Source organism: Schistosoma mansoni, chromosome 4, assembly GCF_000237925.1.
Source record: "Schistosoma mansoni strain Puerto Rico chromosome 4, complete genome".
In the NCBI taxonomy this organism is placed as follows: Eukaryota; Metazoa; Platyhelminthes; class Trematoda; order Strigeidida; family Schistosomatidae; genus Schistosoma; species Schistosoma mansoni.
In genome coordinates this window covers 22932032-22949827 of record NC_031498.1, presented here as the reverse complement: position 1 = coordinate 22949827, position 17796 = coordinate 22932032, and the positions used below count along the sequence as shown (strand labels likewise).

At 37.2% G+C, this 17796-nt stretch overlaps 1 protein-coding gene across 1 annotated transcript in view; it reads left to right on the top strand.

Annotated features, from left to right (window-relative positions):
• Positions 1 to 16555, top strand: part of Smp_078710 (hypothetical protein) — a gene marked incomplete at both ends in the record, with an annotated part of 37293 nt that extends 20738 nt beyond the window's left edge. Inside the window, 7 exons of the mRNA XM_018797241.1 lie at positions 2041 to 2166; positions 4301 to 4414; positions 5483 to 5577; positions 7792 to 7939; positions 11802 to 11960; positions 13978 to 14124; positions 16316 to 16555. Coding sequence (XP_018652303.1) covers positions 2041 to 2166; positions 4301 to 4414; positions 5483 to 5577; positions 7792 to 7939; positions 11802 to 11960; positions 13978 to 14124; positions 16316 to 16555 — 1029 coding nt within the window. The remainder of the gene's footprint in view (positions 1 to 2040; positions 2167 to 4300; positions 4415 to 5482; positions 5578 to 7791; positions 7940 to 11801; positions 11961 to 13977; positions 14125 to 16315) is intronic.
• Positions 16556 to 17796: the final 1241 nt, after the last annotated feature.

The following is a 17796-nucleotide window of genomic DNA, read 5'->3' as shown; positions in this document are numbered from 1 at the left end:
TGCTCATCTATACTTTTCGGTGGGGTGGTAGCTAGCCTAGAAGCTAGCTCCGCTCGATACTTACTTGCAACAGAAGTTGCAGCCAGTTTACTAACATCGATCCGTTGATGGTGGTCAATCCTTCGGCCACTGAAAAGTAAGGTGAGATTGGCGCAGACCAGGGCATGATCAGACTCCAGATAAGTACTCCAAAAGGAGCGGCAGTCTTGTACACAACCACGCCAGCGGTAGCTGATCGCGATGTGATCAATCTGAGTCCAGGCTTGGGATGCAGAGGGAGGACGCCAGGTGGCACACCGGCGATGACTGTGCCGGAAGTTAGTGCTGGCCAGAAACAGGTTGTGGTCTGTGCACAGTTGCAGCAAACGGTCCCCGTTATCTGTCCTGCGACCAACAAGTCCCCATCGGCCACCTAAACGACTCTCTTCTGTGCCTAGACGCCCGACCTGTGCATTCAAGTCTCCGGCTAGTACTACAATATCTGTCGAACGCGCTTTCTGGAGAAGAACTGTTAACTGATGGTAAAACTCATCCTTGATTGCATCCGGGCTGCAATCTGTCAGGGCATAGGCGGAGATGACGAAAAGACACCGATTCTCACGCCGATTTCTTCTCACTTTGATGGAACTTTCTGATCTAACAGCACATAACCGACTGTTAAGGGGGATCCAATCGATTAGTGCTGCCTCAGCTCTAGCGCTTAGTGCGACACCAACGCCAGCAAGACCAGACGAAGATGCCATAGGGTCCCCGGATAAGCGCACGTGGAACAAGCTTTTCGAGGCGACAGACGGAGAACGGATTTGTAGTACTTCACTAGAGTCTTGAATACGGGTCTCGGATAGACAACAAACATCAACATTAAGACCTTCCAAAGACATAGCCAGCCCTATCTGTTGTCTGATCTGCATTAGTGTGCGAACGTTGAAGGAAGCCAGCTTGAACGGCGTACGTGGTTTCAGAAAGACTGCTTCAGTATTCATAATCGGTGGAAGCATTCACTTTCAACCAGACAGTGACTGGAGATCGTTTAGATAGGACAGATTTTCCACCAAGAGAGAGTTGCTGCATAAGTTGAAAAGTAAGGTTACACAAATTGGGGATAAAAGGGGGTGAATTAGCGATATGGTAAATAATAATAATAATAACAGTGTAAATTGTCTTGCTTCTAATATGAGCGAGAATAGTATCGTCAATAGAATTCATCATTTCATTTATTTGTGTGTGGGCTGTGATACTGCCCGGGTGCCCAAACCGAAGCAGGATGAATTTAATTCATACTCCCATAGTATATACTCTACCACCGTATGGTAGTTTGGATGTTGTTTGCACCAAGGTTTTGACAGGAATTATTTATACTACAAAACATCTAAAAGTACATATTCCCATTCGCACTTCTATGATACTGCTTCTAAAATGACTATTAAGTGGTACATCGTTTGTCACCCGTGAAACTTTGGGTTGATGGTTAAGGTGTTCGACTTGCTAACGCTAAGTCTGAGTCTCCATTTGCTTCGGCTTGGTCAGTCGGGCAATATTAGTAGTCTTCACAATTAACGTCTGGTTCAAACTCCAGTACTTGGTGAATGATCTAGTTCCATTATGACCTATCTGTTGATGCTTAGACGAATATTAGGATTAACATTAGTTTCGTTAGCTTTTCGATACGGTACACTATCGCTCATATCGGCAGGTAACTTGATTCAATTAATGTACTATTTCTTCTGTCCAATACTCCTTAGTTATTGGTGACTTGTCAGTCACAAGTTACTCACTGGCAAACATATCCCTTAATCAACTAAAGACGAAATTTAGCAAGTTTTAGTATTTGAACAGATGTCGTATGATTAGGCTAGTCATAAAACCATCTATCCTTACAAATTGTGAAGTTTCAGCAATAATGGTAAGCATATGGACTCTTTCGAAAGGATATACTAATAACTAGTATTCTTAATAATTTGAATGTGTTTTGTTTGTCAGATATGTAAATACCATCTTGTTCTATGTACATTACCACTTCTTATGCTAATTTATTTTCAGCTTCCACCATTGTTAAATATTCTATATAAATCTCAATCACATAATTCACATCTTGTCTATATGGCATTAATTCTCTTACTGATATTTACGGAGAATGAACAATTTGGACGTGATATACACACATCAGTGAGTTAATTTTTAGTTTATTGTTCTTTTTTTCCTGGTCAATTTATTTACGTGGTCAGTTACCGTAATACTTTTCAGTCTGCCTGATAAGGAATTCAATTGATTGTTTAGTTTGAATTGAAAACACAGTAAACTACTCCTGGTAAGTTGGTTTTCGTGTTGAGGTGTCTAAATAGCTAAAGTTAACAATTCCTGGTTTAACTTTTGACTGCTTCTGTTTTAGTTGTAATTAGACTGATAATTATATCATTAAAAATCAGTATTCAATTAGGGATTGTTACTAACTGTTATTATCTTTAGAATCTCATTAGCTGTCTCATTATTAAGTAATTTATGACTTTTACTCATGTTTTTCATGACAAACGTTTTAGAATAATCAAAATTGTCGACTAAGTCGACAAAAGTACCTCTTAGAATCAGATGTTGGATGTTGTTAAACTATTTAGCCATGTATAATCCATAAGCCGAAATTCCCCCTACTTAATTCCTAGATTGTAGGTATCGTAGAAAGTAGAATATTCTTTGACATGAGACTATAAAATTGATATACATATAATCGAATTATTGGCTAAGGTGTGCTGGAAACTACTGGATCAACATGTTAAAAGGTCTGTAGGAAGTTTTCTAAAAAAGTAGTTTAAGGTGACCCAACCGTTTGTCTATTTTTTTGTAACTAGAGGGACTTTGGCCGAGGCTCCTGAGCTTCACTCCTTTCTTAACTTCTCGGCAGCTCTGCATCTGAAATACTTGGCTCTCAAATATTGGTTAGCGAGTTCAAACCTTCTCCTCATACTTTGCTTTGAGTAACTGGAGAGTTTCACTAGCCCTCACATGTAAAGCGTGGTTCAAAGTTGAGGACATAAATCTGTTTTGATCGAGATCACAAATGGATCAATATTAGACCACCATTGAAAACCTGGAAGCAATGGACGGCGGTTTCGTCCCAGTATGGGACTCCTCAGCAGTGCACATCCACAACTCCGCACGTCGGATTCGAACCTATGGCCTTTGGGCTTGTGCATGAACGCTTACTCTCCAGACCACTGAGCCAAGATCCGACGGTGTTAATATCTAACTTCAGCTAATCCACATAAATCTGTGCTTGACAAATGAATTGGACTGTATCTACATGAATATTTATCATTCTCAATTACTTATTTTTGTGTGTTACGGCGGAAAAATCCTTATAAGCCGTGTTTGGAATTTTCATGTTAAAATTCTTATAGGCGCTCAAAACAAGTGACCGGTTAGTTGTAAGTACCAATACCAAGGTGTAAATTGATCACTGGGCAGAATATTAATGATATATTTTCGGTACCCTTATGAGTAAAAATTCAGATTTCTGACAGAATAAGTAAATAAACAGCCGGAATAAAATTTGTCGGTTGTACAGTTATTATTGCATGTAATAAAACCACCTAAGAAATCGTGCTTTGTTTTTGTATAGTATTTCAAACTAGACAAGCGGCCTGCGTGAGTATCTGGGCTACGTGTTCCTGCCATCTAGATATTTCAACAAGTTATCTGTTTATGTTTGTCTTAACACATCATTATGTTTGTTAATCGGTTAACCTATTCAGGTGCCTTTATGAAGAGTTTACAATCTTTCGCTGTACAGGCTACAAAAAAAGCCCAGAAACATCGTGGTTTCTGGTAATATTCAGCGAAAAGAATGTACAGTATTCAGATGTCGACTCCTGATATGCTAAATTCTAACTGGTGACTACTCAATATTTTTCATCATGATTGACCAAGAAGGGAGAAACGGAAACGTGTTGAAATACGTTGTTTTGAGAATTCTATATTGTACCAAAAATATAATATTGAGTTAAGCTAATAATAATAATAAAATAAAAATATACACTGAAACCGCGTATCATAATTGTGTTACGGCCTACTGCCTATTATGGCTGTTTGAAAGATAACTGCGAGGGGTCAAACAATGATGTTTCATCAACCATTGACTATTTAAACAACCCACTTAAGTACCTTAGACTCCTTTTGTTTGTTCAAAATGCTACCTATATCCCGATATTTTTCTGTGCAATACGTACATTTTTGTACTAATTAATGTTATTTTCTGTTCCTGCTGTTATCTCCTGTTTCGTCAACTATCCAACTATTTTCTTTAAAGGATATTAAATGGGTTCAGTGGTCAGCAAATCGTCGACTTTCGAATGTTTCATATGGAAGCTTAACTGTATTAGTTCTTTGTCGTACCATTCAATACCATTTGAACCAATTGAAGGTAAGACATGTTCTCTTCGTATCGTTTTCGAAAGTTCTTTACATCTGTTTCATTTTATGAGCTTTCTGAAGTCCGTCGCTGTCAAAAATACATGATTACTTCCTTGGATTTATGTAATAATTGGGTGGAAAGTCAGTTTGTAGAATATTTATTGAGTCCTATACATCATGTTTAGTTCATCAGTTGGATTATTTTTCTGATAAATTAATGGTCAAATAAGGTAAATTTAGCTTTAGGTACATAGGCATCATTCATCAATACTGAACTGCTACATCAAAACGTTCTTTTTAAGTGGCTTAAATCTTTCCGTATTTTCCCTGGGTTTCTTTGTTGCATTATATTATTTGTACACCACATACACTCGTTCTTATTTCATGTTCAAAATTCTTAGTATGTACTTAAGTAATGAATGAGTTAAGTATCTATGCTACTGTTTACATAAGCCTTTAAACTACGGATTCACGAGCGATTCAAAACAAATGAGTATAATCTCTGGCATTTCTACTGAATATCTTGTCACATCATGTCTTCGTCTGTATTACACCAATTATTATTTTTAATTGTATGACAGGATTGTAAGTTTCAGACATAATGTATGCATAGTCAGTCACAACGTAGAACTTCGTACGTACGTGTATCAGTTCGAGTTGCCATATCACATTAGCACAGAGATGCAGTTGTCGACTCAAATCCTATAGTGGTAGAAGTAGTAAGAGTATAAGCATTATGTGAAAGATTAGGATTTGAAGATGTTATTGAAGGAGTATAATACAGTGAAATACTTCTTCAATAACATTTTCAAATGTATGCATAACTTCGATTTCTCACTAGTCTCATCATCCATCGTCTTCATAATTGCGAAATTATATTCTGTTTTTAACAGTTGAGACTTCGTATTGGGTTAAGATATTTATTGACTACCTTTTTCTTTGTGTACATGATTATTTTTTTTAGACGGTAATCGAGAGGTCATTTTAAAATCTGTTTTTATCTGTTTCGTATGAATTTTAAAAAAAAAAGAAACATTCGACTGTAAACTATGAGTAAATGTTCTTCTTTATTCATTAGGACAAATACCTTCATGTTAATATTTTGGCAACTCTAGCAAATCTATCTCCCCGAATTACCAAACTTCATCCTCATGCGTGCGATACACTAGTTGGGTAGGTAAACTTATAAAATCATTTTTACACAGCTTGCATATAGTAAGTAATCTTGATAATTTCAATTATTCAGATTTTCTAGCCAATTATTAGTTTTCATGAAACGTACACATTCTCATGGTATTTGAGGCTTTTCTCATATTATTTATTATCGCTGTTACATCTCAACCCAATATTGTTTGTTAATCTAATTGCTTTCATGTTGATTGCTTACAAATCTTTATAGTGCCTTTGAATCTTATCACGATTTCACTTTTCCCTCAAATGATACTATCTATCATCATTATCTTATAGTTCTTTCATATTTCCTCCTCTTACAGCTTTTTCCTCAGTCCTTGTTAGGTAGGTCTTCCATGTATTTCTGCTTGTCGGTTCTAATGCTCCTCTTCACTTGCTTGTTTGCTTCTGCGTACTCTGCTTGTGCCTTCATTTTCTCTGCTCGTGTTCGACTGTTGTTAATTGCCATTTTCTTGTTCTTCCTTTCTTCAATCTTCTTCAGGGTTCCCATAGAGATCCATTCCTTATAATGATGCTTCTTCCGACCCAGAACCTCCTGACACGCTGAAGTTAGTGCTTCCCTTATCCCTTTCCAGTTGTCCTCCATCGTAGTTTCCTGTTCTTTCAGTAGATTCTGTAGAGCTCGGGACCTGTTGTTGAGAGGTATCTTGAATTGATTGGTTTTGTAAGTATCTCGAAGAGAGACTGTATTGAACCTTTGTAATGTAGTTTTTCCAGTTGTCCAGTGCTTCTTTAACTTCATTTTCATCTTGACCACAACCAGGTAGATGGTGATTTGAAGCTATTTCAGCTCCTCTCCTAGTTCTCCCATCTCCCATTGTCCTTCGAAATTTTTTGTTGATACAAATATGATCTATCTAGTTCGCTGTGGTGTGGTGCGGTGAGATCCATGTAGCTTTATGTATGCGTTTGTGTGGAAATATTGTGCCGCTTATAACCAATTTGTTGAAAACACATATATTTGCAAATCTCTCCCCATTTTCATTTCTCTCTCCTAGTCCATGTCGTCCCATTATATCATCATGTCCAATGTTATCCACTCCGACTTTGGCGTTTAGATCTCCCATCAGGATGGTGAGGTCCTTTCTTGAGCACTTCGCTATGATTCATTGCAACCCCAAGTAGAACTGATTTTTATCGTCGTCGTTGCTATCATTGGTGGGTGCATAATGTTGGATAACATTCATTGTGATCCCTCCTTCTTCGTTTTGAATAATGCTTTGATAATTCTGGACTTCTCTGGACTTTATTAGAGCGACTCCCTGAGTGTGTGGAGCATCTCTCCTGTATCTGGCCTTTGCTATCTAGCTTGAGTCCAATGGCTTTCGCTGACTGCAAGTACTGCCAATTCGTATCTCCTCATTTCTGTTGCTATTCGACTGGACATTCCATGTAGCTATAAAAATTGCTGCTGTGGTTGTTAGAAGGAGCGCCATAATTCTCCCTTCAACTCTGAGGTCGGAGTTTAAATGGTTTAATTTGTTTGATCTGGTTGGCGGTTTCTAGCAACATTTTTTCCTACGAGGTAGGTTTGCCGACCCCATACCCAACTCTCCTCCTTTACCCGATCTTGGGACCGGCAGTAACTCTAGAAGAGTTGCAGGCGAAGTTATTCCGCAATAAGGATCACGTTTTCTGGGAAGCTATTCATTGTAATACTAGTGCTTTGACGAAAATGTGTAATTTTCGTAAGAAAAGTCCCTTTAGGTTTCATACAGATTCACTCCTCGTTTTTTTGTTTTTCGCGGTATATTTAAGGACATCTATACTTAATAGCTCCTTCGTTAATCCGTTCTTCGTTGGTCTCTCCTAATGAATATTCGCAGAATCGTTTGTCTTTTGAATTAGCTCAAGTCCGAGGAAAGAAGAGTGCAATATTTATTATAATCAAATCATATCTAGGACATGCTCATTATTCTTATGTTATAGTTAGCAACGCTTTTATCACTTGACAAAATAACATATTTCATAGAATCGCTAAGCTTAAATGATGTTACTTGTTAGTAAATCGGGGTTACTGTGGAAATCAATCAACTTAATACGGTACATGAGATTTGCAAGAAATGTTTGCATTTCATGTATGAATTTCAGCATTTCCAACGCTGGAAATTAACCTCATTATTTCTTCTATATCAGTAGATGGCTATTCTGTTGACTTCTGAATTCAGTGATGTTTTCTTGTTTGTGTATTTTCAGCTTACTTCAATTATTGATCAAGCGTCATAATAAAACTGTGGATATTTTGCGTAAAATGTCTGATGACAACCAATCACAATCGGCTGCCGAAATCACTAAACTTCTATCCAATACATCACTTATATCATCTAGTACAGAGGAAGAAATGGTTCGTTTTTATTGGTTTGTGGTTTGAAAATATGTTTAATAAGCATATTGTTTAGGTGGTCGTGGCATTGTAATATTATGTCACATTCGTTGATTTCACAAATGATAGGTCCCTTCTACGTTTACTCATATCATTTCCATGTAGTTGTCTCACGAGTAGTAATGTTGTAACTTTTACTTCATGTAGCGCTTTGTTGCTGAACGTGTGTAGAAGATACTAGTTTCTGTGTCGTGATTCAAATTTTAACATTTCCCATAATTGTATTCAACATATTCGTATTTTTGCTTAGTTGAATAACAGGAATCACCGTCTATTAATATCCACGATGTGGGCAGCCGGGAAGTGATGTTAGCCCTCATACCCGTAACTGCGCACGAGACCAAGTTGGTCACTTTCAAATCCTTCCTACACCTAACAACTCTCTTATCTCCACGACTAACCTTTCCCACGTCCTTTTATCACCTCGCAACGCTAGGGCAAACGATTCGAGTACACAGAACGTTATTCCTGGTCTCCTGAAACCACGCTGTAAACTACATGTAGGATTTTTAATGTCCGAACATTGTACCAAATAGGACAACAGGCTTCCTTAGCTAGGACTTTAGAATCTTACACCATCGATATGTGCTGCGTCTCCGAAACACGCATACAAAATCCGAGTAGCGTCATTCATTTGACCTCACCTAATCAAAATAAAGAACCATCTCGATACACGCTTCGTGTATCTGGAAGCCCTGATGCTGCTTCCCGTGGCTTCGCTGGAGTAGGTATAGCATTAAGTCATAGGGCAAGCATGTTCGGTATGCGATACTCTCCCTCGAAGTGCAAAATGTTACTTCAGGATTGGGTTGCATCGGCAGCTGAACTAATGATAGGGAGTGAAGTAGTTGAGTGTGTTGACTGCTTCACTTTTCTTGGGTGTCTCATCAGCCCTTGTGGTCTGGTGTGCGACGAAATCTCAGCACGGATACAGAAGGCTCGTCTAGCTTTCGCCAACTTGCGTCATTTATGGCGTAGGCGAGATATCCGTCTAGCAACAAAAGAACGGGTTTACTGTGCAGTAGTTTGTACCGTCCTACTTTATGGCAGTGAAACATGGAAGATAAGAGTAGAGGATATTCGTAGGCTACTAGTATTCGATCATAGGTGTCTTCGACGCATTGTTCATATATCCTGGGACCACCAGGTAAGTAATGCAGTTGTTAGGAAACGGATACTAGGTAAGGATGGCAACTTCATCAGTTGAGATGGCTGGGACACGTGTTACGTATGGCCAACCACCGACTGCCCCGACGTGCATTGTTTTATGGTGTGGGAGTAGGATGAAAGAAAGCTGGGGGCGGCCAGACCAAAACGTGGCATAAATCCATGAAGCCACTGACAAGTAGACTGAGCCATGTTGATAAGTGTAGACTACCTGGTTGGGGTCCGCGAGATGATAACAACCGATGGTTAGAGACCTTGAATGACATGGCTCGAAATCGTTTGCAATGGCGAAGGTGCATCCACTCTTCGTGTTCTTCCAAATTCTAATCTTCTGAATTCTTCATGTTATTATCTTTTTTGTCTTTCCAAATTTATTTCACTGGATTATACTCCTTGAATAACACCTTCAAACCCTAATCTTTCGGATTACTGCTTATACTCTTACTACTTCTACCAATATGGGATTTGAATCGACAACTTCATCTCTGTGTTAATGTGGTGTGACAACTCGAACTGATGTACGTACCTAAGAAGTTCTACGTTGAGACTGACTGAATATCCTTTTTAGTAGTAGGTATCATTACCAAGTTTTGATCTGATAATTTTGAATAAATTGAGCATTGGGTAGATTGTTATAAATAAATTAATATATTTGTAATATCCTAGTGAATAGGAAAATTAGATTTCCCGACGTTTCGTGACTCAGTGTAAGCCACTTCTTCAGAGAATAAATAACCAAATTAACAATAATCCAAGTTTAAATAGTACAACGGAACAACGCGAATATTAGGTGCGATCAATCAAAAAACAGGTCTGAATAAATCAATGTCATGTCATTTCAGTTCGGTCAAGGTGATTCATAAGCGACAAGTATGTAAATTTGTGTGTGTATATGTGCACTGTTGATGATGAAAAATGTGTGACCGAAAGCCCACACACTCTAATCGTTATATTGACTTCCATTCAACACATGCTTTCAGTGCTAAGATCTTGTTAGCCTTAAATTTTTTTAGAAGAGTCAACGAGATCATCACATCAGAAGTGGACAAATAAAAAGAACAAAAGAATGTAATAAGTATCTCACAATTTAATAATTAGAAGTATTTTAAAACAAGACAGTTCAATACGTAATAATAATTCGTATGAAATGCCATGGATTGGTACTGCAGTTTTACCTTACCGTCATGGCACAACTGAAGAACTCCAAAGGATCTTAAGACAACACAGAATTAAAGTATATTACAAAACAACGAACACACTTTGAAATACTTTAGTTCGATTAAAAGAAAAAATCCCATTCATGTCTACACAGAACTGTGTCTACAAATTAGGGTGTGTCGATTGTGATGCCTCTTATATTGGAGAGTAATCTCGCGAACTCTTGACTCGTACCAAAGAATATATTAGGTACACAAAGAAACTTTTTAATCTTGTAGAACTGGATAGACTTCAAATTAAATCGGCAATAGCAGTTCACGCCATTTTCAACAATCATCAAATTGATTTCAAAGATATCAAAATACTAGAAAAAGGCTTTTCCAATTACAAAGAAAGGAGAGTAGCTGAAGCATTCCATATAATGCTTAATCCCACTGCTCTCAATAGAACGGAAGACCACACCACACATCCGACTTAAACTATCTATCCTAGTCACCTAGTCTGATATTATTTACAATTCCACACAATTTCCTTACAAATTAAACTCTTTCCTTTGTCATTATAAATGCCACGCATTTTTCATCATTAACATTGCACACATACACACGAAATCACATACTTGTCGCTTATGAATCACCTTGACCGAACTGAAATGACATGAGATTGATTTATTCAGACCTGTTTTTGATTGGTCACATAATATTCGTGTTGTGGTGGTTATTTATTCTTTGAAGAAGTGGCTTACACTGAGTCACGAAACGTTAGAAAATCTTATCAGTAGTAGGTTGAGATATCATTTTCGGTTAGGGTCTGACCTTGTTAAGTCATTCGGAATTCAAAGAATAAACTTTTGTATCTCCTTAAAGCACAAAACAAGCTAAACAAAACAGGGAATTTTATTATTTTATATTTACGAATGTCAGTTTTCCCTTTAATTTTTTTTCTCACTGGTTAAAGTGTTTCTTATCCACCATCATTATTGTGTCGTTTTGTGACTTATTTTCACAATCTTATCTTCACAAAACTACTAACTCCGTGTGTGTGTTTTAAGATGAATTTCATCATTAAACCTCCTGTATTTGTAGTTCAACGTGTGTAATGGTCTTTGATTAAGTCCTTACAGCGATACAATTAATAATAACGTTAATTTGATATCGTAATGAGTTATCAGATATGTCTCAGAATAGAAGCCAGTGGCGAGCCTGCTGTAACCTTCTTTTACTTCATAAAGAGTGGTTCTAACTTTCTTGACTGAAAGAGTCTTCTGGTTGTACATTTGAGTCCCCCTTTTTTTCATCCTTTCTCTTCCTATTTTCATTATTTTGTGTGGCGCATATGTATCTGGTGCCCTTTTGTACCAATATATATGTGTTTAAATAAATAAATAAACGTTAATTTAAAAATCTCCTATCACAGAATTTTTTTTATCTATCTCTAATAATTTTTTCGGTTGCTACCTTCTTTACGATAACCTGAGACCAATGTTTGTTTTTTATAGGTTCAAGAGTTAGCCTTACTTGAAGAAGTAATTCGAATGCTGTTAGAAATTATTAATTCAATTCTTACGCATACGATGGTATCGAATCCAGATTTAATTTATTCTCTATTGTATAAAAGGGATTCATTTGCATCACTTCGTTCACATCCATCATTTCAGGTTAGAGTTCTTCATGTAATTGGATTTTCCATTATGTTTATATTTGATCCTTTCAGGTTATATAGTAGTAGTTGTTGCGAAAGAGTTACTATTATAACACATACACAAACTCATCCAGAAATATCAAAAGGTGACAACTACTCACTGTTCTAGTCAACTTTATTTTCTTCAATAACCTGACTATCAACTTTGCTTATTAAAGGAAATTTGTTTGGATGCTGAAATTAAGCGATAGATTTAGTTCTAAGATATTTCAATACTGACAACACAACTTTTCACAACATTTATTTATGTAATTAAATTAAGAGGACGTGTATAGACCGTTTTTCTGCCATATGACATACTTTAACATAAAATTGGAACTGGTGTTCCTTGGATAGCATCAAAGGTGCAACTGTTATCCCTCGTGGAGGAGCATAGGCCGCCCATAAGCATTCTCCATCCAACTCTGTCCTGGGCAATCCTTTCCAGTTTCTATTCATCTTTTTGATGTCTGCTTCCAATTCTCCCCTCAGTGTGTTCTTTTGCCTTCCTCTTTTCAGTTTCCATTCAGGATTCCTAGTTAGTGTTTTTCTCGTGACGCAGTTTGATGATTTCCGCAATGTATATCCTATACACCTCCAAAGTTTTTTCCTAATTTCTTCATATGGAAGTTGGTTTGTTCTCTGCCACAATACGCTTTTGCTGATGGTATCCGGATGACGGATATCTTTTGCGTAGACAATTTTTTTTAAATACTTGTAGATGTTTGATGATGGTTGTGGTGTAGTGAACGAGAACACAAGTGAAGACAATCGAATGTATTTCAATAGAAAATTACAGGGCATCTTAGTAAAATCTGAGAACCATACAGTAAATACTTTATTTGCAAAATGTCAATCAATCGTGTCAGACCTCATTGTTCCTTATTTTCCACAGCAATCATTCTCTGTTCTTGTTCTTTTTTCTTCGATCTTCTTAACCTTCTGCCTTCAGACGACCTGCTTGAACATCTGGGCTACCTAATCCTTCTATCTAGATATTTCAACATGTTTTCTAATTTTGTTTGTTTTAATACATCATTGTGGCTATTAATCGCATAGCCTATTCATGTGCGTTTCTGAAGAGTGTACAACCTTTCGCTGTGCAAGTTACAAAAGGCCCAATCAGAGATATCGTGGTTACTGGCAATATTCAACGAAAAGAATGTGCATTATTTAGATGTGGATTGACTGGACTGCTAACTTATAACTGGGGACCACTCAATATTTGTCGCCAGGATCAATCAAGAAGGAAGAAACGAAACTTGTTGAAATACATTGTTTTGAGGATTCTATATTGCACAAAATTATAATATTGAATAAAGCTAATGGTAATAATAATAATCTCACTTTCAATTGCTGATGCATGCTACTTATATTTGTTGACATCAGTACACACACCACAGTGTTGGTTCTTCAAGTTTCAGCTCCGTACGGTAGAACTGTCTTGATGTTCGTATTGACGACTGTGCCTTAGATGTTGACTGACAGTTGTTTTGAGTTCCGTATGTTCCTCAATTGTAGGAATAATACCCCTGCTTTATCGATCCTTGCCCTTACGTCTGTATCGGATCCTCCTTGTTCATCGATGATGTCGAACAGATACGTAAACTTTTCCATTTGTTCCAGAGCTTCTCCGTCAAGTGTGATTGGGTTAAATAGCAAGTGAAAAGGACTTTCCAGGACAGAGTTAGACGAAGAATGCTGATGGGTGGCCTATACTCCCACACAAAGGATAACAGGCGTAAATAAGTAGATAATGTTGCATAAGACTGACTAACTTCTTCGCTGTACTAAAACTCATGTGGTTAGTATCTGAATATTCCATTCCACTCTAAACAAGCATCTGCCTAATTATCAGGACCATAGCCAATAGATTCTCATTATTTTAACTTCACTAATGATTATTATTCCTTGATTCAATGGTCTAGATAATAATCACTTTTCATCTTCTTAATGATAAGCTCGTTTATGTCCGTGTTTCTTTGAAATTTTAGAATGTGCTACAAAACATTGATATTGTTTTAACGCATTTTTCAAAGAAAATTGAGTCTGAATTAGGACCTCAACCAACTCAACCACATGCTGTTATGCAAGTGATTATAAAACATATTGGTAATACTCAAAGAAGTTGCAATCTGAAAGTAATTTAACAAATAGTACTAATTACTTTGTATAAAATTATAATTGTTCATGTTTTTAATCTTTGTCTACTTTAAATGAAAATGAAGTTCATGACCGGAAGTAAAAAGTAGAAACAGATAGCTAACAATCAATGAAATTCGGGATTTTCATACAATTGATGTTCGCTTCGTTTCAAAATGTGAAGACTGTAATCAATTAAAATTACCTTTTCTGGTCACAACTAGTCGCCCATGTAATTCATTAAAAATCTATTGTAAATCTGTCGTAACTACACAACACTATCATTTGTAAGAACTTTCGTATAAATTTAAACGAATAGTTACACAATATTTGGGCTTTGAGTTGATGTAAGACATTAAGGAAAAAGAGCGTGTTTCTAAAATCTCAGCGAATGGATTCCGGGTAAATCCAACGTTTCTCTTGGCAATCCTGACCGTTGCTGCTACCCTGACGTGGTGACCGGGCTTACCTATCGTAATGAACCAATTGAGCTATACTGGCTGTAGCAATCGTTCTTCAAGGTACTACCATGCCGGACAGGTCGGTTGAAGAGCGGTAAGACTAAAAGCAGCGAACCCAAGGTCCGAAAGCGAAGTCGTACTGCTGACTGTACAGAAGTGTGACGGTAGTAAGGTGCTTCCTTCAGACAACCAGCAAAACATCAATGCTACCTTCCCACAAGGAGGAGTAGGGTTAGAAAAGGTCGTATGTACTCAAGATTACTGTATTCATAACCAGTCTCCCTATTCAATTCCTATTATTCCTCTTACATTGAATTTCAATCCTAAGCCTCCTCTTTCAACTTCCTCCTTAAATGTCACCATGGTCAAGTATTCCAGTGCATGAAATACTGTCCCAGGTCTACTGAAACCCCGCTCCAAACTACGCATTCGAGCCTTCAACGTACTCACCTTATGTCAAGTCGGCCAACAGGCCTCCTTGTCTAAAACCCTAGAATATTGTACCATTGATATGTGCTGTGTCTCCAAAACACACATACAGGATCCTAGTGTGGTCATTCACTTGACCTCACCTCGCCAAAATGGAGAGCCGACGAGATACACCCTTCGTGTATCTGGCAACCCGATGGCTAGTTCTCGTGGACTGTCAGCTTCAGACATATCACTGAGTACGAGGGTAGAAAAAGCACTAATAGAGTGGATTCTCGTTAACAGTCGTCTATATGCTGTTCGGCTAAACGACTCCTTAAAACGTTGTCCACTATATCCATTTTTGTTCAACTTCATCATAGACTTACTGCTGGAAATAACGTTCTCGTCGACTTGATTTTCACGAATTATTCTCCTACCAGGGGGTCCACTAAGCCACTTAGAATACGCAGATGACATAGTCCTGTTTAGTGAAGACGCTGATAAAATGCAGTCTTTTGATAACATTGAGTAACAATCCCAGGATATTTGGAATGCGTTTTTCCCCCTCGAAATGTAAACTGTTATTCCAGGACTGTCCTGCGTCAACACCTGAACTAAGCATAGGGAGTGAAGTAGTCGAACGCGTCGACAACTTCACTTATCTTGGAAGTCTGATCAGCCCTAACAGGTTGGTGTCTGACGATGACAGATGCCTTAGAAATATTGCTCACATCTTCTGGGACCACTTGGTAAGAAACAGTGAGGTTAGGGAATAGTGGTAAATCAGTTGATGAGGTTGTAAATCTTCATCGACTGAGATGGTTGGGCCACGTGTTACGTATGCCTGAACTCCGATTACCACGACGCGCTATGCTGACTAGTGTAGGGGATGGTTGGAAAAGAGTTAGGGGCGGCCAAACCAAAACATGGCATCAGTGATTGAAGTCACTAACTTCCGGTCTGAGCCATGTTGGTAGATGCAGACTGCTTGGTTAGGATCCGCGCGACTATCGTAACAAACGGTTGGAGACTTTGTGTGAAACTAATTAAGCAACAGGAAGGCTTATTTTTAGTGCCGCCACATCTTTCATCCCCAGTATATAGGTGAGAATTGGAACTGGTTTTGCTTGATAATTACTGACTCATATACTATTAAACTTGGTTATATCAGTAGTTGTTCACCAACTAGTCAGATCATAGACTTCTATTAACATATAAATAAGAGTGTAAGTCACCCTCATCAAATAACGTGAATTAGTTTCATGTTTTCCTCTCCTAGCTTATGCATGTTCTTTGTATCCTACTTTTTGTACCCCAGAAATTCCCAGATCTGAAATTTAAATATGTAGAAGAAGAATCTCCAGATGAATTTTTCATACCATATGTTTGGTCTGTTGTACGACGTCAGTCAGGCATACATTTTAAGTCTGAATCGTTATTGTTATTCTCGGCTGCTTCTCAACACATTCAAAATACAACTGAAAACGACGACATTAGTGAAGACAATGATAATGCTATGAATAATGGCGAATCAAATCATAAACAAGTACTGGTTTAACCATGTCAAACACGTTTTTTGAACAACTCTCTTTCTATGAGTGCTTGCTGCTAATTGTTGTTAAATATGTTCCGTATCATGTATTTGATGATCATGAACGTCTTTGGAATTTTCTCTTTCAGCTTTCTGTGATTACTATCGTGTTTTCGTTTGGATTTAGTTCCTTTTTTTCTTTTTTTCGTTTTCAATTTTGTTTCTAGTTACACTGATTGTCTTTTTTTACGAATTTGTCTTCATATTTTATTCAAATAGAAAGTTTTTCCATAGGAATTAGTGTCTGATTTCTACATTCACTAAAAAAGAAAAGGTGTGTCTGATCACTTTCTAGTAATTAATTACTACTTATTTATATGAGAGCGTAATGCATTTACTTTGGCTTAGGGTTATTAACACGGTCACAGTGACAAATTTTGTTTGGGAAAGTCGAGCCGTTTGATTATCATGACTATTTCTCCTTACATTTTGTTCATTAGTGAATTAGAATAATTACGGACCGTAATATTGGATTCCCTGTTGTGTGCCAAGAATGATGAAAGTTACAAATAATTTATAATAAAAACAAGTTGAGCAGGAAAATATTTCTTTTCAACTAGTTCCTCATCAGGACTCCACACTAATATATATGTTTTGCAAATAAGTAGAAAGTCGATACCAATTAGATCAGTCATCTTAACAACATACTAATCAGTGAGCTGCGCAACCTTTGGAACATTAAAACTAAGGTGAGTCTTCATAATCACTTGTTTATTCCAAGTAGTTATATAAGAGTAGGAATTGAAACTGGGTGTAAATGTTGTTTTTAACTGTGAAATTAATGATAAGTAATTAGTAGGACAGGCGGAGTGGAAGTTACATAACAAGATTATTAAACTCATTTGTAAAACTTATATTACTGAAGAGCTAGTTGGAAGAAAATATTTCTTTGCCCAACTTGTCTTTTCAGTGTATCATTGTAAATATCTAGTGAAATAATTTATTCACAGAGGTTACGCAAACAAATGAGGTAATATGAGTATAGTCAAGTAAGGTGACTAAGATCATAAACAAATCTCAATTATTCAATCAATATTATTCCATCATATATGTGCCGGAATTCGCATAGTAGTTGCCTTACATATGGGATAGTTTTGGTAGTCTATTTACTATAATTCAGGGCACGTTTGTTAGAATTTATCAGCGCTACACTTGAACAAATGACAATCAGTGATGCAAAATTGTGTGAGCATAAGAAAACGACCGTT